This window comes from Dermacentor silvarum, chromosome 6 (genome assembly GCF_013339745.2).
Source record: "Dermacentor silvarum isolate Dsil-2018 chromosome 6, BIME_Dsil_1.4, whole genome shotgun sequence".
Lineage (NCBI taxonomy): Eukaryota > Metazoa > Arthropoda > Arachnida > Ixodida > Ixodidae > Dermacentor > Dermacentor silvarum.
The window spans coordinates 182,804,752-182,829,124 of NC_051159.1; the positions used below are offsets into that span (position 1 = coordinate 182,804,752).

The 24,373-nt window shown below is 47.1% G+C and overlaps 1 protein-coding gene across 1 annotated transcript in view; it reads right to left on the reverse strand.

Annotated features, from left to right (window-relative positions):
• Positions 1 to 3,330: 3,330 nt before the first annotated feature.
• The window catches only part of LOC119456512 (amine oxidase [flavin-containing] B-like), a 107,922-nt gene continuing 86,879 nt past the window's right edge, over positions 3,331 to 24,373 (reverse strand). The window contains exons 5-14 of the mRNA XM_037718339.2: positions 23,701 to 23,792; positions 22,725 to 22,866; positions 19,541 to 19,601; positions 16,121 to 16,209; positions 15,342 to 15,501; positions 13,043 to 13,142; positions 11,922 to 12,033; positions 11,107 to 11,204; positions 9,990 to 10,167; positions 3,331 to 3,559 (exon numbers count right to left, since the gene is read on the reverse strand). Coding sequence (XP_037574267.1) covers positions 3,404 to 3,559; positions 9,990 to 10,167; positions 11,107 to 11,204; positions 11,922 to 12,033; positions 13,043 to 13,142; positions 15,342 to 15,501; positions 16,121 to 16,209; positions 19,541 to 19,601; positions 22,725 to 22,866; positions 23,701 to 23,792 — 1,188 coding nt within the window. The 3' untranslated portion in view covers positions 3,331 to 3,403. The remainder of the gene's footprint in view (positions 3,560 to 9,989; positions 10,168 to 11,106; positions 11,205 to 11,921; positions 12,034 to 13,042; positions 13,143 to 15,341; positions 15,502 to 16,120; positions 16,210 to 19,540; positions 19,602 to 22,724; positions 22,867 to 23,700; positions 23,793 to 24,373) is intronic.

A 24,373-nucleotide genomic window follows, 5' to 3' on the forward strand; every position in this document is an offset into this window, starting at 1 on the left:
TAGTGTTTACTACACTTAGTACCCGCGTCCGAACCCATTTCAGGGGTTTTTGAGTGTTAATCATTTTTCGCTGAGTCATTGTCATTTTTGCTGAGTCATGCTCATGGCTATGACTTCTACCACCATCCTTTAGTGTTTCCTTCACTTAGTACCCATGTGCGAAGCCATTCCAGTTACGCACCAAGTGTTGAATTAATCTCAGTACAGTCTCTAATCGAAGAAGAAAAAGCGTCTCCTTCCTGGAGAGAGCCCGTGCTCACGAGCACGTGCAGCGAATGGCTACCGGAACTGCGAAGAATAAATAGTATGCCTGATGCTTTAAACCTCGCTTCTTGTCACTAAACCGTACGCCATCTTAAACATTTGGTGTTGAAGACCCGGGATCTACTACCGGAGACCACGGAAGGCTACGAGTGAACTGACCATCATGGAGAGGCTGCGATCGAAGCGGACGTCGAGACGATCTCTGAACACCAGGCTTATCAACGAGGCAAGAGCTCTTCTCAGCGATGAATCGGTGATGATTCTAAAACTGCAATCAAAGCCTATGACACTGGTAAGGTGTCCAAAGAGGCCACCAAAATTCTGCAAGCAGGCAAGGAGAACGTACCCAATGACCTAATTAGAATAATATGGGCGCCCGCTCATAGTGGACTCACAGGTAACGAGATCGCCAACGAGATCGCCAACGAGGTCGCCCGAGGACTTACACACAGGGCCCCAGCGCAGGCATACTACTCCCTGTCCAAAAAGCGAGACCTAACCACACACAAAGAAATTCTACAACACTATAGAATGGGCAGGAGAACCCTTCCTCCGCCCCCATAGATCTCTCACAAAGAAGGAAGAAGTAATCTGGCGAAAACTGCAGACGGGTACCTTCCCAAACTCGTATATCCTACACAAATGGCATCCTGAGGTGCACTTTTCGAAATGCAAAAACATGTGAAGGCATAGCTACCCTAAATCACATGCTCTGGGCTTGCCCAGCGCTAAACGGTCTACATGGGAACAAAGAGTCATGGGAATCCTCCCTTTATAGCCAGGAAGAACAAGCCCAAAAATAAGCCATCTGTCAAGCCCAGGCCGCCGCCGGAAGCCAACTGATTCCGGCCGACGTCTAGGGGGGAGGTAGACGATGAAAGGGGGAGCTGCGTCTCACCCCGATCACCCATACTCTCTGACGGGTGCAAATAAAGTGCTTTCTCTCTCTCTCTCTCAGCAATGAAACAGCCACCGTAAATCAGTTCAACACTATTTACAGACGTCTCAAGGTGAATAACGATGAGCTGAACAAGATCAAAGAAGAGCTAGAGAGCCACATAGCTGATGAAGAGTTTGAGCAAGAATACAACACCGTTGTGGAATACGAGGACAACGCTACCAGCGTCATGAGTGAGCTGCTTAGCAAGCGAGACCGTGTTGTCACGTCATCAACACCGGAGCTTCGGACTTCATCGTCAGCCAGTACAGTTGGAGTCTCTGGAGCCAAGCTACCCAAGCTTACCATCGCTCCATTTGCTGGTGATTTGTGTCGATGGAACAACTTCTGGGAACAATTCGGCCAGATGATTCACCGCAACGGAAGCCTCAAAGCGATGGACAAGTTTAACTACCTGAGGTTCTTCCTAAGAGGCGACGCTAGAGCACTGCACGGGCTCGGGCTTACCCGAAAGGCCGGGCCCGGCCCGGGTAGAGCAGTTTTTTCACGGGCTCGGGCCGGGCTCGGGCACGGCGTGTGCTTTTTGACCCGGGCCCGGGCCGGGCTCGGGTTTTTTGACGCGGGCCCGGGCCGGGCTCGGGCTTTCTGCGAGTTATTCTCGGGCTTCTCAACTCTGAAAAACATGTATTTTTCGGTCTCGGGCCGGGTTCGGGCCGGTTTCGAGCCGGGCTCGGGCCGGGCTTGGGCTTAAGGTAAAGGGGTGGCGGGCCGGGCCGGGCGGGTAACGTAGATTATTTCCGGGCCCGGGCCGGGCCCGGGTCTCGCCATAAAAGTTTTGATCGGGCTCGGGCGGGCCGCCCGATGTAAAAACGGGCCCGGGCCGGGCCCGGGCCACAAAAATCGGCCCGTGCAGTGCTCTAGGCGACGCAGCCTCAGCTGTTGTGGGACAGCCTACAACAGAAGCTTGCTACAAGGACGCCATCGATATACTGAAGAAACGTTTCGGCGACAAAACGAGACTTGAACAGGAGTACTTCTCTAGGCTTCGTACTTTGCCTTCGGTCCGTTCAAGTGGCCCCACAGCTCTTCGCAAGCTGTACGACCAGATCGTCATCATAATCCGCGGACTGGAGACCCTGGGGGTGAGCAAGACGTCCTTTTCCACTATGCTGTGCGACCTGTTGCTGCGGGCTTTGCCACACGATATAGTGGTGCAGTACCACCGGTCTTGCGCCATTCGGGCGACAAGTGATAGCAGTAATGCAGTGTCTATCACGGAGCTGTAACGCCTATTAAATTTCCTGTCCATCGAGTTGGAGAGCTTAGAGAAAAACCAGTTTGCGAATATAGGAAGAGAGAATGAGCCAAACACATCTCGCCATTTCGCTCGATGACCGCGGCAACTCGTTGTCAAAACACTGGAGTGAGAAAGCGCGGGTGCAGCGAGAAATTGACCTTCGCACTGTCTCTCGCTTCAACGCGAACTAAACGTCGAAAGCACAGCGCATACGAAGCTACCGGCACTCGGCGCATGTACTTTGTCACCATCGCAGATCGCTTTGAAGATGAGGTCTGCGTGGGCGCGCACTTCGTACGCATTGCAGATCACAAGATACGGTAGCCACGCGGCCGCGCCGTGAGCAGAACAACGCCCCCCCTCCCCTCTCCGTCGCCTCCTCCCCGTGCCTCGCCCGCAAAAGAAGACCGCACGCTTCCGGCTCGCCTTCCTACCTCGCGTGTGCGAGATTGTGCCGGCTCACTCTCGCACGCTTTCACTTGCGCACACAGCGTACGGCGCGCGGCGACGATTTTATTGCCATTGGACTGTATACGGAACCTCACGGCGACGACGACGACGACGGCAGAAATGCGCTTGGAGTGTCCATATAGTTGCTATCGCAGCAATAATAATAATAATAATAATAATAATAATAATAATAATAATAATAATAATAATAATAATAATAATAAAATGCTAAATAAAATGAACGATTAAGTTTAAAATTTCACCGTCTCTTTCTTTAGTCACGGTTCTGCGCTGTTCCAGTCAAGATGCGAAACGAGATAGCACAGAAGGTCACGATTAATTCTTCAACTAAGTACTAAAAGCCTACTTCAACATGTCTGAACATGTCGAGGGATGCGAGAGTCACGGACACGAGACAGCGTTTGAGAAACGGGACAACACAGACTCCGCGCATTTTATTTGGCAGCAGACGAAGGCAAGTATGCATGACTCGGTCAATGTATAAAGGACGGCAGGCGATGGCCGAGCAGCGCCCAGCCGACAGCGGCGCCTATTGGCAGAACCAGGAAGGAAACGAGCGACAGGAAGTCACCCACGGAAGGCAAGTGCTTCTCCATGAACGTGTCCTTGAACGGGATCTCGGGGATGACCTGCAGGGGTAACAAAAAACAGCGAGGCATGTCAAGACAGTCAGCTGCCTCTGCACAGAGGAGGAAGGCGGCGCTAGAAATAAGCGTTAAATTGCTTTAACATTTTTTTATTTTTTACAGAATCTGTCACAGCATTCATAGCTAAACTTCTCCGCAGACGGACAAAATGATACGAACGAGCGCTGACTCGCCGCTTAGTTTATTTTGCATAAGTTGAAGTAGTTGGTCATACACAGTGAAAGCAGTTGACGGGACTAATAGCCGAGGACGAGACCGATGCAACACGGGCTCCAACTACCAACTTATCTTCACTTGCAGACACACACGCTTTATTACGCCCATTATGTACCCCTTACACTAAACGCTCTCAAATATAGCCGTTTTTCATATTGCAATCGACGAAAGAAAGGAAGAGAAATAAAAGAAAATAAAATAATTCAGAGCCCTTACACTATGTGAAGTGGAAGACCAGCGAAGCTGTTGGTTTTGTTTAAATACATTTAAAATTTTTAAAATTTGTTGGTCGCCGGAAGTGACGCATGACTTGTAGAGCACGCGCCTCCTCGGCATGACCTCCGAGATAGGGCGGTGCCCGCGGCGCGCTGAAAAATCTTGGAGGCGCCATGCTGCAACTTACGTCATAGCGACAACCACCAGCTGGGGAGGTATTCTGTAAAAGTCGGACATGTCGATTTCATCTACTGCTGAAGTGCTCATTGGCTGTGGCGCGTGGCGCGTGCACCCCAGCCCAGCACACCACTGCCAAGCCAATCGGAACTGCAATAGCAGAGGAAATGGACATGTCCACTAGGTGGACTCTTGCAGAATACCTCTCCAGGCTGCACTAGTCGTCTGCCTAGGGGCTGTTTAAAGGCTGCGAACAAGAAAACTATGCCATTAGCAGCCCTGCGGCGTTTCCAATATTTATTTAGGGGTATATACAACTCACTTATTAGAAATTTAGCCATAGTGAAAATTCGTTTTGAGTTAGTGTTGCTTTCAGTTCTATCAGTATTTAAATATGGTAAGCGTCCTTTGCAGAAGTGTGGTGATGTGCAGTAGATTCGGAGACCGTAGAAATAAACAAATATGATTAATTGGACACGGAGAACAAACGGAATAGAGTTTAGCATAAAAGATTATCGATATAGGTATATAACGCAACGAGGGTATGGTTAGAGGAAGTGGAGGTGGTAACCAGAAATTTTGCAGTTCCTTCCTTTTCATAAGCGCGTGTCTACTGACAAGCTAACCGAGGCACATAACACACTTGCGGTCTAAGCAAAAACTATTATGTATGACGCATACGCAGGCATTTCGACTCCTCCTTTGATAGTGGCAGGGGACGATTTGCTAACGCAAGCATCGTCAAACTCTTCAATGTGAGCGCCTTCAATGATAAGACGAGTTAATTGGCATTTGCTTCGTCCGATAAAGCGGGGATCTTTAAAGTGGGGAACGCATCCGCACTTGTGACAATGAATTGCGGGAAAGCCGTCCGGCGAAAGCTTGCTAACCTTATTCGACTGCTCCCTAAGCCTCTCACTCACTGCCCTTTCACGTCGCTCTGTATACGCACTATTTGCTTGTATTCCTGTATCTCCTATCTGAGTAAATGCAGCAGCCTGGCGCCTTCTCTTGGCGAGCCTTTGAGTCCAAGCAGGCATGTCCGAGCAGCTTAGGACATCTATACCGTAGTGATGGTTCATTTAGACGTTTATTTGCTCCATGTTTCGGCCGAATGACCGGAACTGTTTTAACGCGATAGCGTTTAGGGCCCCGTGTCGCGGAAAATCCGGCGTCGGCATTGGCACCCGCGGACGAGAAATTCATCCCCAACCACGCAGGTCCTCCGAATATATTTTAGCACTAAAGTTGCTCACACTTTGTCTTGTATTCTTTACAAAGTTATTCCTCGGAATTTTTAGAGTGACAGCTCACAAACAATTGTCATGAAACTCACGTACTTCACTTGGAACCTGACGGCGACGGCAGAAATCCGGTTGAAGTGTCCATATAATTGCTATCGCAATAATAAAAGGCCGGCCCACGAAGGAGGCCGAGTTTCTACCAGAAGGCGCGCCTTCGTGCATAGCGTTCACCATCAGCGTTTCCCGGCAAACATTACGGTTACATAAGCTGCAGTTGCCGGGAAGTGTGAGAAACAGTAAAGGATCTTTGAATGCTATTGCGTTCCACTCTTGAAGGCGAAGCTTAAGCGTCCTCCCAATTTTTCATTAAGAAAGTTAGTTATGTAAGGTTTTGTGGCGCAAAAGCAACTAAGGCTATGATGCGCCATGCACAGGATGAAAAAAATGTAATTTGGTGAAAGTGATTCAAGCAACAAAAATTTACTTTATAGTTTGTTTAAGAACCCTGTTTCATCTAAAAACTTAAAAAAAAAACATTATCTAAAGATACAAGTGCGTTTTCAGCTAGGATCAGGGAAGGATGAAGTGGTGTTAGTGTTTTGTAAAGTTCATAAAAATATTTCTGTCTTTTTTCCTCGAACGCTGGACATGTTATTAAAATGTGATTCACAGTTAGAGATTCTTGGCATTGATCACAAACCGCTTGTTGTTCATTTTTCAATAAAAAGTTGTGTGTGAGATGTGTGTGTCCGATGCGAACGCGACATAAAATAACTTCTATGAAACGTTCCTGGTGATATGATGTCTTCCACTCCTGCAGTATGGGTTTTACTATTTGCAGCTTGTTGTTTACTTGGCAGTCCCACTTCTGTTGTCACTTTGAGGTGACCACAGCACGGACCACCCGGACACAGTCCTTGAAGGGAAGATTTATTTGTGTAACTTTTTACGCGCTGCGATTGCTGCGCATTTGTCCGCCTTTTCATTTCCTGGGATTCCCACGTGGCTTGGAACCCAACAGAGACGAATTATTTTACCACGCTTTTCATTTTTGCCGAGCATTCTCAAGATGCAGCCGAGAAAAGGTTCGCACTCTGATTTTCTATGAATGGAATTAAGTGAACTGAGGGAATCTGTGTACGCAACTGCTTTTTTAAAATTTCCTGTTTCTATTCTTTCCAAGGCCATAAGCAGGGCATATACTTCAGCTGTACAAACCGAAGGAAACTGTGGTAACCTAAGACAATTTTCCCAGTGTTCCGATACAACTGCGCTTCCAACATGTTGATTTGTCTTGGAACCATCAGTGTAAAACTCGGTGTAGTCACTGTATTTATTTTGTAACTCTGAGAAATCTTGCAATATGTGTTCAAGCGGTGTTTCTTTTTTCTTGTGGCATGTTAGAGTAAAATCGCAAAAATGTGCGAAATCATACCATGGGGGGAGTCTGTTCGGTCTTTCGGCGACTTTGAGAGCCTCGCTCGGAACATTGTAGCTTTGGCACATATCTTCGAATCGAAGGATAAGTGGTCTCACGCTATGTGGTTTGTTAGCATAGTGTGTTCTATGTGTGGTGTAAGTAACAAGAGTATGGCATATATGATTAGGTAGAGCTGTGATTCTAAGCACGTATGAAATTGTCAGCAAGGCTCTTCGGTGCTCCAAACAGTGTTCGTTACTGTCGGCATATAAGCTTTCATTAAGAAAGGGCTACAGTCTGCATTGAGAGAGAGAACAACTTTATTTAAAAATAGACCCCAGTCCGGGCCCACCAAAAAGACCGAGGCCTAATCTTCAGACAGGCACAGAAGTTTAAGGTGTACGAGCAGTGCTTTCATAATGTATGGGGAGGAGTCCACCAGCCACTCCTCCAGGGTCGCAGGCCTTCGTGTAGTAGATATTTGACTGAGGCTCCCGCGCATGGCTGCATGGGCACCCGGACAATCCCACAGAACGTGGGCGTTATCCGGGAAACCACCGCACGCCACACAGGTGGGAAGCCCGTCCTTGCCTTGTATGTAATACTGTATGTGGGGGGTTAGTAGAGAGTGTGTTTGCGCACGCCGCACTAGGGCCGCCTCGCGTCACGTCAGGGAGTGGGGTGGATTTGGATAAACTCATTGAATTTGGAATAAACCAATGTCCCAACCTATCAAGTTTTGAGGACTTATCTGGAGCCAAAACAGCCCAAATACAATCCCAAAAGAAAATTTTAGACTTGTGACGTCACATTTACGGGACTGCCTCTGGTTTCGACAAAACAAAAAATTCTGAAAACAGATTATTCTTGACTTCTCTGATTATTTACATTGTCACAGAATGAAAAATTTAGAGCCCTTCCCTTCGAGAAAAAATTACTCCATCTCCCGCTAAAGGGAACCATGTGTGGATGCGAAGCAGCGGGGAGATGGTTAGCTTGAGCGGGAGATAGTTTCGCGGCAGCGGCCCGAGCGCTCATCGCGGCGCTGCACAGGAGAGAGAATGAGGCGCGCGCGCTCCGTCATTTAGATACCGCGGAACTACCGTGGCGCCCCCCGCGGAGTATGCAGCTGTCGCACCACCTGTCGTGCGCGCCGCTGCGGATTCCTAGAGAGAAAGGGGGGAGCGTAGGAGAGGAGAGAGGGAGGGTAGGGGACGCGCATGCGCTGTGGGGGTGTGGGACGCGGGCGCCGCTCTGCACAGTAGAGGATTCCTAGAGGAGAGAAAGGGGGAGCGTAGGAGAGCTGAGAGAGGGGGAGGGGACGCGCATGCGCTGTGGGGGTGTGGGACGCCGCGGGACGGAGGAGGGACGGACAAAGCCCCCGCCATAAGCTGCTCCGCATCTAAAATTGGCTGCGGCTTAGCTCAGCTAACCCAGGATTTGCAAAGCGAAAGCTTGGTTTAGCCTGGTTAAGTCTTGGTTTCACTAGGTTAGCCTTTGATTTAGCTGTAAATATTATACTTAGGTATACACTCATCGATATAAGCCAGATATAAATCATAAGCCGACAAGTCCAAGCATTTTGCGAGCCGAACGGCTAGCTCTTCCGCAGTCTCCGACGCTAGCTTCGCGCGCTTGGCATTCCGGACCCTCTCCAGTGAAGCAATTCGCCGGGCGAAAGACGCGTGTCAGACGCCGGCGTGGTCAGACGCCGGTAAGACCCCGCGAGGTGGTCAGACCATAGAGTAAGAAACGCTGCCAGCTGCTGCGGTTGCTAGGCAACGGCTCAGCTCGCGGTGTGGCCACCGGCCACGGCGAAACGGCGAGAATACGGCCAATGTAGCTTTCGCTACAAAATGGGGTAAGCGAAGCTTGTGGCATGACGACACCGTCGCAGGCGTTCCGCTTCGTTTGCCCTAAAGTCAGGGTCGATGGCTGTTCGCTGACGTTTCGCCTGGGCTTCGGAAGCCTTCACGCTAGAATCGGACGACAAGCTTCGCTTACCCCCATTTTCTCGACAGGGGAAGGGCTGGTGATTTTGTCTCTTTGGGTCCCATGTGTGACAAGGGTAATTCAAGGGCACGTTACAGGTCCTCGAGCCCACAGGGGTGTGTTCCATTGAACTTGGACCCTTTCTGCACAATCACCAGGATCGGTCCACTTTTCAGCGTGAAACCACCACCACCCCCACCAGCACCCCCGCCACCACCACCACCGACACTTGTCAGCCTACAAAGTTTCGCTTAAAATCAGGTTTGGAAGAATAGTTTTCTATTGTTGACTGGTTTCAAAAGGGTCGCTGAAGAGAATCGATACTTATGGCTGCTCCATTCCAACCGTTCCGTATGTCCAAAGGCGCGCACACGTTAGACCTACACGGTTTGCCATGGCGAATACGCAATATGTAATTGAGCACCTGACACCCGCAATAAGAAAAACTAAACTTCCAGAAGTGTGCAGACTGTACACTAGCCTTCCGTCCCTAATAGAGGAAAAGAGCACAACTCTCATGGTCGGTAGAGGAAAATTCTGAAAGCTACGAAATATCTCTGGACGAATAAAAAAGGAGGGTATTTTATAGAATGCAAACACCCTGCCATAACTTTGTAAACACGTCTTGCGGGCACTCTCGCCTGCTGTCATTGGTATGCTTTAACAGGTTAGGATATTTTTCAGTCTTTCCAAAATTTCTGGGGAAAAAAAAAACTTTTTTTCTTCGTCGAATAAAACAGCGAGTAAGAAACAAGGGATGAACGTAGAAGAGACATACAGCTCTAGCTTCTTTTTTTTCTTCTTATTAGTTTCTTTCACGCCTTCAAAATTTTTGGCAAACTTACATCTCGACCTATACGTAAGTGATCTCGTTCGTTGTTGATTTACATTGTGCAATAACTGTGCGGCCCCTATTATCACGTGTTTCTCGGCAACTACAGATAAAGGCCGTTTCCCCAAACCACTATTGTAGTCATTATTTCCCTTTCTTGACTCTTCGTTCGGTGCTTGGCGCGTTTCAGAAGCAAATCGCGTGCTTTCCTAAAACTTACGTCTTGGCATTGCGAGGTTTCAACATTCTATAAGATTGATTCAGTCTGCGCTTGATGCTTCACCCCTGCAAGGCAGCCACTGGCGATGAACTCACATCGTCGACGGGCGGTTCGGGCTCCCAGATGCGCTCCTCGCCGATCAAGCCCTGCGCGTGGAGCACCTCCTTGGCGGCCCGCTCGCCCGCCTGGACGGCACCGTTGATGTAGCCCGACCACTGGCTCGCCGTCTCGGTGCCGGCGAAGTGCAGCCGGCCGATGGGCTCTCGGATTAGGCTGCGCTCGAGAGAGAGGAGCGGCACATCGGGATCCAAATGCATACGCGGCGATCAAATGTCCACGTGATCAATTTTCCAGCTCCAAAATTGTTGCAGCGTGTGGGCAGAACAAAAACTGGGAAAACACATTTTTTTTGGCTGCAGTTTTCTCGATTTTGCTTCATTTGGTTCTTTCCCAACCAGAGACGCATCTCTACCGAATGTTCATCTTCAACATGAGGGCAATTAGTAAATACACGGGGACACACCCAGCATGCCGGCTCTAAAACGGTTGTTCAAGAATCGTAGAGGAATTTCGTGCTGACGCGTATAACGAGCCAGAGCACGCAATTTCGTGTTCAGAGCTCACTGGCGTGACTTGCAGTTATTCAGCGACATTTTATTAGAAAAGGAGACTGCAGTTTCGCACAGAGTGCGGAGAATTAAGGCGGATGCAAATCACGGAGAACTGTCGCCACATGTCGCCCTTGGCTTCACTTCATGGTTCAGCTGCGCTGTTTAAAAATCGCACCATGTCAGGGTACATTATTTATGTTTTTTTCTGCTCTATTGTCTTGTTTAGCTTATTACGAGTCCTTCAACAAACACGCAGAGGAACGTGAACTGCCTACATATTTGTAAACCAATACCTAAGGAAATTGTCGTCTTTATAGAGATAGAGTAGGTGTTCCGTCTTCGTCTCTACCACATCTACGTATAATGTTTTCCAAAAGTTGCCAGGCCAGTAGTGAAAGCAAACAATAACTTGCGCGAAACCCTGTAATATATGGCGCCTTAAATTTGGTGTCAAAAGAGGGGACAAACGATGTCCCTCCGAACCTGCATAGCAAAGAGGGGTTCGGGGTTCCCCAAGTCTTGCCGCATTTGCAGTGACTTATAAATTTCCGATATTGTCTGTTGCCATGTGCAAAAAGGAGTACAACGGACGACTACGTACTTTCTGAAAGTGGTGAGAAATCCGGGCGGCATCATGCACGTGTAGCAGCCTCCCGCGTACTGCTCGCCTGCCCAGTTGTACTCTTCGTAGTGGATGGGCTGCATTCAGAGAGAAGGACATGGCTATCAAAAAACAAAAACAAGCTTATATGTACCAGATTTAACGAATTTCTGATCAGCTAAAAGCCATATATACCACGCTAACCCTAAAGCGCATCGCGAAGTGTACACTTTCCTTCGCAAAGAAATATGTGCGCCAGAGCATCGTCTGTACGACTTCCCTCAAATCATGATTACACGAGCTTTTGAGCAATGCGTAAGCACACAGAACGCGCATCCTCTCCGCATTTTCGAACGGGTGCCGAAGGATGCCGGGGTTTCAAACACATTGCTCGGTAACCACAGGGGTCGAAGTCTCGCCGTGATCACATAGCGCCGATAAGCGCTCGCCGACGCCGAGTCCAAGATGCATACTTTTTAATGCCTAACGCCTCAAAGTATAGGGCTCTAGAATAATCTCGGCCACCTCAGGTTCTTTAATGTGCGCGCCAGCGCCAGCGGCGCACCGCCACCCATCGGAATACGAACGCCGCTATCGCGATCAGATGCCCAATTTATGTGGACTGCTGCTTATTATATGCAATCTGTGGACTAACTGGAACGCGAAGCTGGCTGTTACAGCAGAGGTGGTAACTGTTACACAAACGCTATAAGCTGAAGTACTCTAAATGGCTGGCTGCATAGGCGGTGATCCTGTTTCTGTGAACGCCCAAGTTCGGGCACGTATACATCTTTTCAAAAAGGAGGCACACTCACGTGAAGTGCCTCATCGGTCTTCATGGCGGCAGCGTACGCCTTGACGATCATCTCTTTCCGTTCCTCAGGCAAGAGATTCACCAGGCTCCTGGCCTTACCGGCAGGCAGAAACCTGCGGCAAGTGGTGCGTGCATACCACTGCCACACTCGGTGGACAAGCAACGCGTTCATGCTGTCATCGGGCATATATATTCTGCACAATCAGCTTTTAGTGAACGTGGAACCACCAGGCTGAAGTGCGCACTTGATCTAAATAGAAGCTCCGTTGCTTTGAAGATCTCCAACGCAACAATGCCTCACTATATAGACTCAAATGGAGTTACGCGGGTTCAATTGGAAGTAAGCAGCCATAGATTGGAAGCATTCTCAATATACATTACGGTTTTTAAAAATTCCGCCAGACTGGTGGGAGCTTTCGGGTTCACGACCAAAATTCCAGCAAAGTTCGGGACAAAGAGGCCACAGCGTCGGGCGGAAATGACTTTCCGGTTCATTTTGAACTTTCTTGCAGCCCTCCTAGAGCATTCTTATCGTCGGGCTTAACGTGTGACCAGTTATAATTATGCTCTGAAATTGACACTTCTGGATACATAATTATACGGTCCCGGTTATAATTATGCTCTCCAATTGACACTTCTCGATACATAATTATACGGTATTTCGAAAATTTCCTGCGGAACCCAAGAGTATGTCTACAAATATAAAATTTATTCATCACATTTTACCACCATGAATTTCATTTTTTAACGTTGACAGACCTTAGAGCTCTGGAGCACAATTACCAGTATTTTAGTAATTTTTAACAACGTCACTAATTATTCCACATATTTTTAACTTAACCTGTACATTACCCTGGACATGCCCAACGTACCCTCTAAATTGTATTGCGAATGGTCCTTTTTAAAAGAATTCCCGTCGTCATTTTGAGTGGGTCGAATTTTCGTCTTCGTTTTGCGCTTATGCTTTCGATCGCACGTAGACGCAGCTCCGCTATAAAACTCAACGAAGGCAAGCCTTCGCCCCAGCTTCAGACAAATAATAGATTCATCGATGTAATCCATGAACTGACGCATGAACTGACGCACTTCGAGATGAAGCGGCCAAATACAGGTGGTGCTCACCCGATGATGGCCGGGTACCGTCCGTCTGGTTTCGTGTCATCGATTGTGTAGACGACGGGGCAGTCTTCAGCCAACGTGAACAACATGGAGCCGGAGTAACCTGCGGGAAAAGCGAAAAAGAAAAAAGGCACTCAGTAGTTTCGAACGAATAGCGTTTCGAAGCTGACATACATTGGCCACGCTGCTGAAATTTGTTCCTCACTGATTTATTTAGCAGCTTGCGGCTCGAATAACCTTTCGAATTGAGTGGTTAACATGACGAGCTGTTCTATTCGAAACCTTCGTTGTATCTGTATTAATTATTAACATTGTTGTCGCGCATACGTCGCACCGAAGCTGTTCTAAGTGTATAGAAAGCAAATGTGGGAGAGCCAGAAAGCCTAAATATTTCCGTGCGAGCAACTGTTAGATTAGAAATGGCTAGCCCGCTCACAAAGCGCGAAATTCTTGCGGAGAAAGAACGCACAAAGAACATTTACAGGACGAAGGACATTTACAAATGACAATTGTAGGACATCTGGCCGGTAGTGTCACGTGGAAGAGTGATTTATCGATCATGTGTCCGTCAGATGTGTCGAAGAATTTAACATGCATCGCTATTTGTTTTTTGCTTCTGTGAACATACACCTCTACTTATAATGCTTCCATCACCAGTCGCAAAACATCGCATTAGGCTGCAGGCCATCGCAACACCAGCGTCGCATGATCATGAGGTCATGTGGACTTGTGTTTGCACTTAAGCAGAATGTGTAAACTAATTTACATAAGTTGGAAAAAAATTAAGCCAGTTACACGCTTGTGAAATCTGATGAAACAGCGGAGGTCTGCTAGCGTGGGTGCATATAGCGCAGTGCTTATGACGCTCGCCTTCAGACCGTGGTTACAAGGGTTCGAATCGCGCCTCGCCAAGAAAGTTAATTTTGTTTTATTCACTTCCTTATTTCTCTTGCTATCTGTCTGCCTCTCTTCCTTTCTCTCCCTGCACTTCCTATGCTCTGATTTCACGCTCTCCCAGCTCGGCGATGCTGCGCACCACGAGACTAACCTAGCGAGGCCTCAACAGCTCCGCTGCAATTGCACTTATCTTGTGTCTCATTGAATAACATTTAATTAAAACGATTCCATAAAGCTGCGCTTAACGTCGATTACAACAAGGGATCTACCGTGATGTTTTTTTTATCTCCCTCTCTCTATGCTCTCTTTCCAACCCCTTTTACCTCACCCCGATGTAGCTTAGGAAACCAGTAACTCTCATCGGGTTAACTTCCCTGCCTTTCCATAATTTTTGTTTCGCTCTTTTCATCTGGAGCGTAAAACATGCGTTGGACCTTCGCTGCTGCACGTAAATGTATTAAACAGTATAATGTCACAATACATTATTTACAAATACGCTTGTTAATATTGTTTTTCACGGTCCTGAACTATACGTTGCAAGACATGTTACGTCGCGTCATGCAGATCGTCGATCGAAGTGTAACGTTATTCTTTTTCTTTGCGCATTGCGAATTCCACAGGCGTTGTATTACAGGAACAATGTTCCGCAGAGAAATAAATTTTCATTGATGCAGCAAATACAGGCTGTCAGTTGTGGCCAGACGCTCTGGGGCAGAATTCGCAGAGCTTTTCGTTCGTAAGTGCTCAGTTGCCACTGGCCGGCTACCCTCGCGAATGATGATATGCCTGTCAGGATTGGGTGATAGTTCCTCTTACGAAAGCTTCTAGCATAAAAAAAAATTGGCCCTGGTTCGCAGCCGACATTCCTGGCAGCCGAAATTTTAATTTTAATATTCGCAGAGTTGCACTAAATGATAGCAAAATAAACGCTAACGAGTGCTTGTAAACGCTGCTCGAACACGTGCTGGTCCCTTCATAACGGTTAAGCCGAAACCAGGCTTCATTTTTCAGCGGGCTATATTTGGCGTAATCAGAAAAAAGAAAGGTCTAAGTTAAATTATTGGGTTTTACGTGCCAAAACCACGATCTGATTATGAGGCACGCCATATAGTGGGGGGCTCCGGAATAATCTGGACCACCTGGTGTTCTTTACCGTTCACATAAATCTAAGTACACAGGTGTTTTCGCATTACGCCTCCATCGAAATGCGTGGCCGGGATTTGATCCCGCGACCTGGTGCTTAGCAGCCCAACACCATAGCCACTAAGCAACCACGGCCAGTAGAAAAGTTCTAGCGGGCATGGAAAGTGCCGCTACTGCAAAGTGCACAAGTTCATCTTAGGTGCCGCCCTGTACACGCATAGCGACGACGGGCCGTTGACGTCACATAAGGAGGCTCACTCACCGATCTTCCTCCAGAAGGCTTCCTTGTAGTAGACGAGGCACTTCCAGACGGAGCCCATGGGCATTCGCTGCAGCAGCTGGTTGCGCATCGGAGGCAGCGGGGGCGAGTAGTGGACGCGCATTTGCATAGGGGGAGCCATGGCCATGATCACGTGACTGCCCTGCGGTTTCGACGACATACAAAACATAGGTGCGGTCATATAGTAAAGAGCCTGAGCACAATTACGCGGGCAATGGGATGTCTCGCATAGAAAGTCACTGGCGTCTACTAAGAACACCTATAGGACCCAGAGAGTGTTGACTATGATAGCAACGACGGAGTCGTTACGGGACTCTCCGCATGTACTATATCTCCGGACGCATCGATTTCATGCTGTAGCAAAGCTGCCACGTAATCTCGTCGCGAAGTCTGCCTAAGCGCACAGGCTGCTTCACCGAAAGGCCAATACTGGGAGGCACACATATTTGACGCTCACGCGATACCACGTAACACGTTGAAAGAGATTTTCTACGCAAGCATCAGTAGGAAAAAAAAAATGCACAGCAGGTACGCTTAAGCCACAATAAGGTAACCCTCGTTTGTGGAGCGCGGACCAGAAAGAGCATTAAAAGATTTTAGAAAGCAGATACCTATAATAGAGAAGCAGCGGGAGGGGGGCATTCCGTGTGAATTGATGATACCGGATTAGTACAGTTGGTTAAGATGCCAACCTCCTATCTTTTTTTTTTTCGTTTCATGAAATTGAAAAAATTGAGAAGTTAGGAGTTTCTCATGTTCACCTTGTATTCTTTGCCGTTCAGAGTTTTGACGACGACGCCCGTGCTGCTTTGCGTGATACTGACCACTGGAGAATTGAGCTTCACCCTATCTGAAAAGACGGAAGGTCCCAGGTGAGTCGGTGCAAATTACGAAAAGGTTTACTGCAAGTCACAGTGCTGTCGCTAAAATTACCACTTTACGTTACGTGATGCAGCACCGCACGGCACAACGTCGTGAGCCGAGCAAACTCTGGAATAAATCACTTATTAATTGCAGAGAGGAGCATTGAAATTACGCCGCCACTGACGGCCTGACAGTGAACCGTTCTTCCCGTTTTGCTACAGCGATCGGCGAACGTCTTGTCGCAAAACAGCAACGAACGATCGAGGGGTCGAACAGGACAGGCGGAGAAGACGCGAATGCAGGAGTCAATGCCTTCTCTAAGCAATACATGACCAGAACCGAAGATGTCTCTTTAAAGGGCCACTAAAGTAACATGTAAATTAATAAAGAATTCAGTGGTGATATAGCGGTAAATGCGAGAGAAATGCGGTAGCATTACACGTTAGCAACCACTTTGACACGTCTAATCCTAACGCATTAAAAATGATAGTGTGCGTTCATGAAATTGCGAGCGTGTCAACGTTACTGCGAGCGAAGATATCAGAAAAATGTATACAGACAGGTGACCCTGAAACTCTCGAAGGCAATTTGCAGGCATGAGAGGAAGGTATTAGAATTTGGCTTTTTTTTTTTTTTTTCATCGAACATATGTGAATTTATGACACTATACATATAAAGGTGATATTCCACTATGTGCTTTTTAGACTCCTTGTTATTATTATTATCTGATGATTGGTTCCCATCACTAATTTTGGAACTGTTATTTTTTTAAATTTCGTAACATCGCGTTTTTTGCCTTCTTCAGCAACGCTGGTTAACGCGCGGTTTTTTACTTTCGTGTTTGTGGTGGCGTATCTCTCTGGTGGAACACTAATTGGCTGAAGCTTTTCAGGCTAAACCCGCTCGAACCCTCATTCGGTCGTGTCATTTTGTAAAGACCTCCATCCGAGAAACCGTGAGATGGGCGCGCACGTGAATTTTTGGACGCTTTCGCTATCCACAGATGGCACGCCACGCAAGTCAACAAAATGATGTGTCATATGCGTCATCATGCCGCCTATCAGGCTCCCGAAAAAAAGAATAGGAAGAAGACGGGAAACATTAGTTGAACAGTTATGGGAACATTGGCCCGTTTTCAGAAAACTTACGTTAGAGCATTTCCGCTTTGTTCGACCCTCGGCCATCTGCCGATGATGTGACACACGTGGGAACGAAACGACGACAACGGCCGATCGCGGACGGCATTTAGGCAAGTTATGAATACCAGCGTTGCTGGGCATTTTTGCGATGCGTAAATGTTGCTCGATTTGTAGGAACTTTATTTTCGTTAGTTTCGCGCTAATACGCTGATTATTAGTAAAAAAAATTAAAATCAATGTTCAATTTTTAAAATGTTGACACGTGTACTTATATTTTCTCGGGGACTGCATTTCACCCACTAACAACTTAAAGCTCAGCGCAAGACGCGCCTGCACGATTGGAACGTACTCGAATGTTATCGATGGTTCTATCCGTTGTCACCGAAGCTTGTGTAATCTGATTATAGACGATTTCGCTCGCGCGATAACAGCAGCGATAGTGCGCTTCCAAGAAACTTCCGGTCACAGGCCTTATCAGTCTACTGTGCCGGATCAAAAGCGCACTCCTGGGCAGCGAATTTGTAGCGGTTCCTTCTCCGATGATATTCCTTTTCGCACTTTTTCAGTGGTCAGAGCGATGTCCTGCCCGCGTTATCAAAGCGATCAGCTGGCCGTGAACGGTGGATGATAAGAGTGGCATAAAATCGAGCGGAAGGCATCGCTACAAAATCGCGGTCCTGCTAATCTATATCCCTGCCATTGCCTTTCTTGCTCGCTATATTTAGCGGACTACTTCATTGAGCCAAACCAGAAGCCGTCCAGGGCGCATGTTTGTAAACAGCGAGAAGGTCTATACAGGGGCGCGATCTTGTACGCGTTCCAAAATGGAACGGAGGCGTTCCGTTCCATCGAGCCGCACACGATTGGTCAATTTCAACCGCGACGTTTAAATTGACCAATCGTGTGCGGCTCGATGGAACGGAACGCCTCCGTTCCATTTTGGAACGCGTACAAGATCGCGCCCCAGATGACGCGAATTGTGCAGTACTTTCTAGAAGACACGCGGGCACCAGCGATTACTCTGGAACCTTCGATGACTCATGTATAAAAGCCGACGCGCTTGACCGGCAGTTTTCGACGATCGCCAACTGTGTTCGCCACTATATCGTTGTGCTTTGAGTGTAGTCTGTTTTTCGGGGCACAGATTCGCCCAATAAAGAGTTAGTTTCGCCATTCACAGTTTTGCTATTGTGGTTTTGACCGTCACTACCAGGTAACAAAGGGCCTCTTCGATTATCCGTCTCTGACAGTCCCGGACTGCCCGAAAGACTGCATACGCAACGCTCATTGGCTGAAAGCACCGTCTCGGGTAGTCGGGCACTGTCAAGAACGGATAATCGAAGAGGCCCAATATCGCTTGGAAGCTCCAACACCGCGGATTTCAAAGTAATTTCTAGTTTTGGGCCGTTGCAGGTCAGTAAATGTTTTTGAATCGTGTTAAGTTCAGTGTCTGGCTATATTAGAGAGACAGTGGCTTTACCGACAACAGATTAGCTAATTAGGCCCTAGCAGACGCCGTGCAAATCCATGACGTCACGGCGAGTTGGTGCGGGAACTTGAAGGCGGCCTTTCGTTCTTGCGCCTTTTCTCGCTCTGCTCACCTCAATTTAGGAACGGCCATTCCGGCATCGTAGTGCATGAGCGATTTACTAACACAGCCAAAAGATCTTCATATTACTGTTCCAGTCAGATCGTGCAGGGCGCACTTTTTCTTTCTCTTTCACTTTAGTTTAAGTTATATCAGCCCTGCCTCCCCCCCCCCCCCCCCCTTCCCTGCTATTGCTACGTATGCCCAACGTGAAACACGCCGTGGATAAGCTACACGCGTCAGGACCACCACGGACGGAGCAGTTCGGACGCATCGCGTCAATATGGCCCGTCAAGGTGCGAGCGCGTGTGCTGCAATACAAGGGATGTGACGAACACGCCGCTGGCGCTAAGAAGGCGCCGAAGCTGCAACAGTATTCATCTGAGCTAGTTGGTTCATGACTAAGACAAAATTGAACAGCTGAACTGAAACATGGAACAAATGGAGACAGACGACATCTTTGTCGGTCTCCATTTGTGCCGTGTTTCACTTCATCTGTTCAAACTCATCTGCGCCAAAGCTGCTTTCAGAAGGGTAAAGCGTTAGAAAAGGGTCAAAGATTCGCGATTAACGAACAAACTTTTACCAACCTCCCAAGGTCTCCGCCATTTTGAGGCTGATCTGCATCATGCCACCCTTCATTTTTCTTTCCTGCAGAAATTACGAAAGAAACAATGGCGCTGAAATACGAATTATTTCGGCTGCTTTAAGATTTACGACTTGGAACGCAAGGGAAAGCAGCATGAAAGAATTGCGGTCACAAATTGAGAGAAATACCTTAATTAAATCTCTGCTAGTCTCTCTCTCTATCTCACTATATATTCTTTTTACTTTTCATGACAACCGGCAAAATAAAAACAAATAAAAATTGCTGGTCCACTGGCATATCTAAAAGAGCTTTCTCACTTCCCTCTCCCACCGATATAAAGGGTGTTTCATCGAACACTTTCAAAAATTTTTTAAAAGTTTCCTATGACAGATAGTACAATTCCACTCTACACTCTAAAAAAAGTTTACACCCTCTGGGTCGTATCTTGTCCCCAAACAAAAAAATTGGAAGACGCTTAAGCTCCGCTTTTAATTAGAGTGGAACGCGATAGCATGATCAGGCCCCATTCGCATCGCATTTTATTGCGATAGCAATTATATGGACACTCCAAAGCAGATTTCTGCCGTCGGCGTCGCCGTGAGGTTCCGTATGACGTCAATGGAGATGAAATTGTCGCCGATGATAAGTGGTTCTTGAGGGAAAGGGAAAGGTTGGCGCTATCTTCTGCAGCCCTTGAGGGAGCACGGCTCAGCGCCAATGTCGCCGCGCGCCGAACGCTGTATGTGCGAGTGAAAGGGCGCGAGGGGCGCGCGCTTTCACGGGGAGTGAACGCACGGCGAAGAACAAACGCGCGTTCTGCGCCGTGCTCCCTTAAGGGCTGCAGAAGTAGGCGTCTCTTTCCTCCTTTACAATCACCATATATGTAGAGCAAACGCGCCTTCTTCCCACGCACGAAAGGCCATGGGGGAGGGGGAGGGGAGGGAAGGGAGGCGACGTTTAGCTGCGGCACCAAGTGCCTATTTATATCAGAGGCTCCGGCAACAGTCATCAACGCCGCACGCATTTTGAGCGAACGCGGGCATAACGCCGACGGCGTCGACAACAGTTCTGCGTGTTGCCGGTGCTGCTGCATGTCCAAGTTTATACAGCTGATAAAGCTAATATCATTACTCCGTATTGCTCTCTACAAATTTGCTATCGCAATTGATGCTTCGCCTTTCAGGTGAAACTGCGACATCTTTTTTTCTTTGAGTAGGCTTTACTGCAACACAGAACATGGGAAAGCCAGCTTACTAAGACCAAGCTTACACCAATCCCCTTAAAGTCGGCTTCACTTTTAAATGGAAATGCATTGCTGGGAAAACGTTTTTACAGGGGCAATATAAGTCGTCTTATATTAAAATGTGAAGGCCCTAGCACATGTGTTATTACTTTATTAATTGTTGGCTATTGCCCCGACGCGCGCGCGCGTCCATAACGCATTAGGCAGGCGAAGTCCCAATTTGATCTGCCGAGGGTGCGAGCGCCATCTGGATATGAATTTCGCAACTAACCTATGCGAGCGCGCCACTGTTGGTATGGTAGAAATGCTGGAAAAGGGGTTTGTGTTTGAGTTTCCTCGTAACATAATTATATTTTCTCGTACATTCAAATTACAATCCGACGCCATCATGTCTGTAGGTTGTGGTTAAGTCGTACTTTACCATTTTTCTGACGAATTTCACTGTGAGAAATTCAATTTTTCTTCACTAACACCTTGCGCCACGCGGAGGGCCTGCGCGCTCGGGGGTCTGGTTGGTTGGGTTGCTTGGGGATGATTTTTTCCGCCACGGACGCCAACATCCACGCCGACGCCGGATTTTCTGCGACACGGGGCCCTTAACGCTATCGCGTTAATAATCATCTGCCTTGCTTGCGTTTCCTTTCTTGAAAACTCGGTGCTCGCTACTTTCCTGCCGAGAATGCTGTGTCACGCTGATAACGTGCAAGCCTTTCGTCACTAGGAAGGACCATGATCGCAGCGTTAAAGAAAGGAAATGCGGACAGATGACGATTATTCTATGGGGACAAGGTACGACCGAAAGGGTGTAAACATTTTTTAGAGTGTATGAGCTGGCCTAGTCGAAGAGGCGGACATTACTTGAACAAAATTGAAGTGCAAATCGACTAATTAAAAAATAACTAATCAAGTTTTTAACGCCATTGCAATTTACAAATCCTAGCGGGTCAGAGAGCAAGACATATCCACTTGAAAAAAAAATGTGTACATGACACCATTTAAGATATGCGCCGTCAAACTCGCAGCAAAAATGCACTGTCGTTCCACTTACTTTCTAAACAAAACGTCGTTTAATGCATCGAAGCACAAAAGTAACTGGAATGCCAATCTGCAAAGGTCTGGAATTAATATCTCGAAACTGGTGTCATCCTGAGAATTCGTTTCAAGTGGATCGGCCTTGCGAACTCCCCGGCTAGAATGAGTAAATTGCATTATGTGCCATAAGGTGATTGGTTAAAAACTGAATAAGTAAAATTTTCTTAATTAGTCGGTCATGCATTTTAATATTTTGTGCAGATAATGTCCGCCTATATATTTGAGTAGACCAGCTAATGGACTAGAATTGTGCTATCTGCCACAGGCAATTAAAAAAAAATGTGGATGTGTTCGCTGAAGCACCCGGTATGTAGAGCATAGTGCATTAAAGCACAATTGACTATCGTTAAAGGCAGAGTCCAAATATCCCTTCAAACACTTCATTGGAGGAGGGAGAAAAGGAGGAGGAAGAAGAGGGTGCCAAGTATACGTGTGCATCTAGCCTTGTAAAGGCATGCCAGCAATTTCTACATCCCAGCGTGGCCTCTTAATCAGCATGCCATCGAGTTAAATGCAGTGTGAGCGGCTAGGTCGACGTAAAAGCCTACCAGGACAGATCAAAACGATTGTCTACGAGGAGAGGTCCAATTCACAAGTTCATCCCGGACTCAATGGAATTATCTACTACATCAAGCAATTGGTGACGCTCAGCATAACTTGCTATAACTCACAACACGCTGAGTAGGTCGACATAGATCGAAAAAAAAATCTAAATGAATACTCTGGCAGAACAAAAGCGAATAAGTACCTGCTCCATTTGTCTCGAACACTTCGCACAAATCACGGTCTGGCGAGTGGGCGCGTTGAATACATAGCTAACAAATAAATGCACGTAATCTAAGAAGAGCACCTGTCCTCCGTTCTTGATGGATATTATCCTCTTGACGCCTCCGCACTGCTTCACGTACCACAGCATCCACAGAAGAGATCCCTCGTACGACTCCGACGTCACATTGATGGCGATGAAGAACTTCGCCATTGCTTTGGCCACGCTGCGGGTGAGAAGCCGTGCTTTTTTATGGATTCACAGTTAATTCCCTAAAGGTTTTCGAAATGTTGAGTGTACGGCCTCGTGGCGCCTTTTGTGAGTAATTATAGAAAGGTATAACGAATGACATATTGTGAAGGGGGTTAGCGAGCGTGTATAGATTTATTCATTAACTTATTTTATTTGGCTACATACTGTCGGTCTGTTTCAGGGGCTTACAGGAGGCGGGTGAAGAGGTCTCCTTTTAATGCAATCTATTTTATGTTTGCAGTTATATGGCTTTATTTTTACTTTTATCTGCCTTCGCTATGATAGCTGCACACGCCGTGCATTGCCCTTTCGCATTTGGATTGAGAGTTCTGCGTCGATGCCAGGGTAACTGCTCGTGATTCTTTTTTTTTTTTTCTTTTTCGGAAGTGTCTTTCGCTGCTTTGATACATGTGTGATCCTTACTGCTAGGTGGACAAAAGTATTCCGGCTGACTGATATCGTCTGCTAAGTGCTTTTCTGATGCCAACAGTTCTGCTCAAGATCTCATTGCGAATACGTGAAGGTACCGGTGCCTGTCCACGTGCACTTAACTTCACTGCGCTCGTAAATTTAATGCTTTCGTGTCCTCTTCGCTTCTCCGGCCCGTTTTAACAAAACATTATCGGCATTGACAAACACTCTAGAAAAATAAATAAATAAATAAATAAATAAATAAATAAATAAATAAATAAATAAATAAATAAATAAATAAATAAATAAATAAATAAATAAATAAATAAATAAATAAATAAATAAAAGTCTCGACGTGCTAGTGTTAGATTCAAAAGTGACTGGGCGCGTGCTCCACCTGGTCCAGCAGGTGCGATCGATGAAGTCTTGGAACGACATCTTGTCCCACTCCTCAGCGTGCGGTGCGTCCCAAGGTGCGTCGACGGGAATCTGGGACAGCGCATAAAGGCGGGCTGGTTGGTGATTCGCATTCGTACCACTATGCAGCACAGAAACCGGCTATGATCGAGGGTGAATAATTGAATTGTCTGTCCCCTGTTATTCGTCCTTAGTCAGTTTCTGCGCTGTGTATAGCAGTTTTTAATCAGCCATGGATAAGAAACACACGTATCAGAAAAGATCAATATGAAACACAAAGAGAATGTAATTATAACTTCCAATTAAACCGCACCCATGACCATACATTGTTTAAATTTTATTAACGTATATACCCTAAAGGCTCCCTTCAGATCATTACACAGAGGAGAGACAATGAGGCACTCGATAAGGAAAATATACCACTTATAAACATTTTTGTTTATACGCTAGCGTTGTGTTCAACAGCGCTAATATTATTGTCCAGTGCTATGTAAACAGGACAGATAGCTGCAGAAAAGTGTTTCTTCTTTTGAAAACGTTGGATAGGCTGGACAGTTTCTCAGGACCAATAAAAGTTCTTGTCACTGTCACTCATCCATGTGTCAGTGGTGATGCAAATTCACAGATGCATATTGCCTTCTTTTTTGACAGCT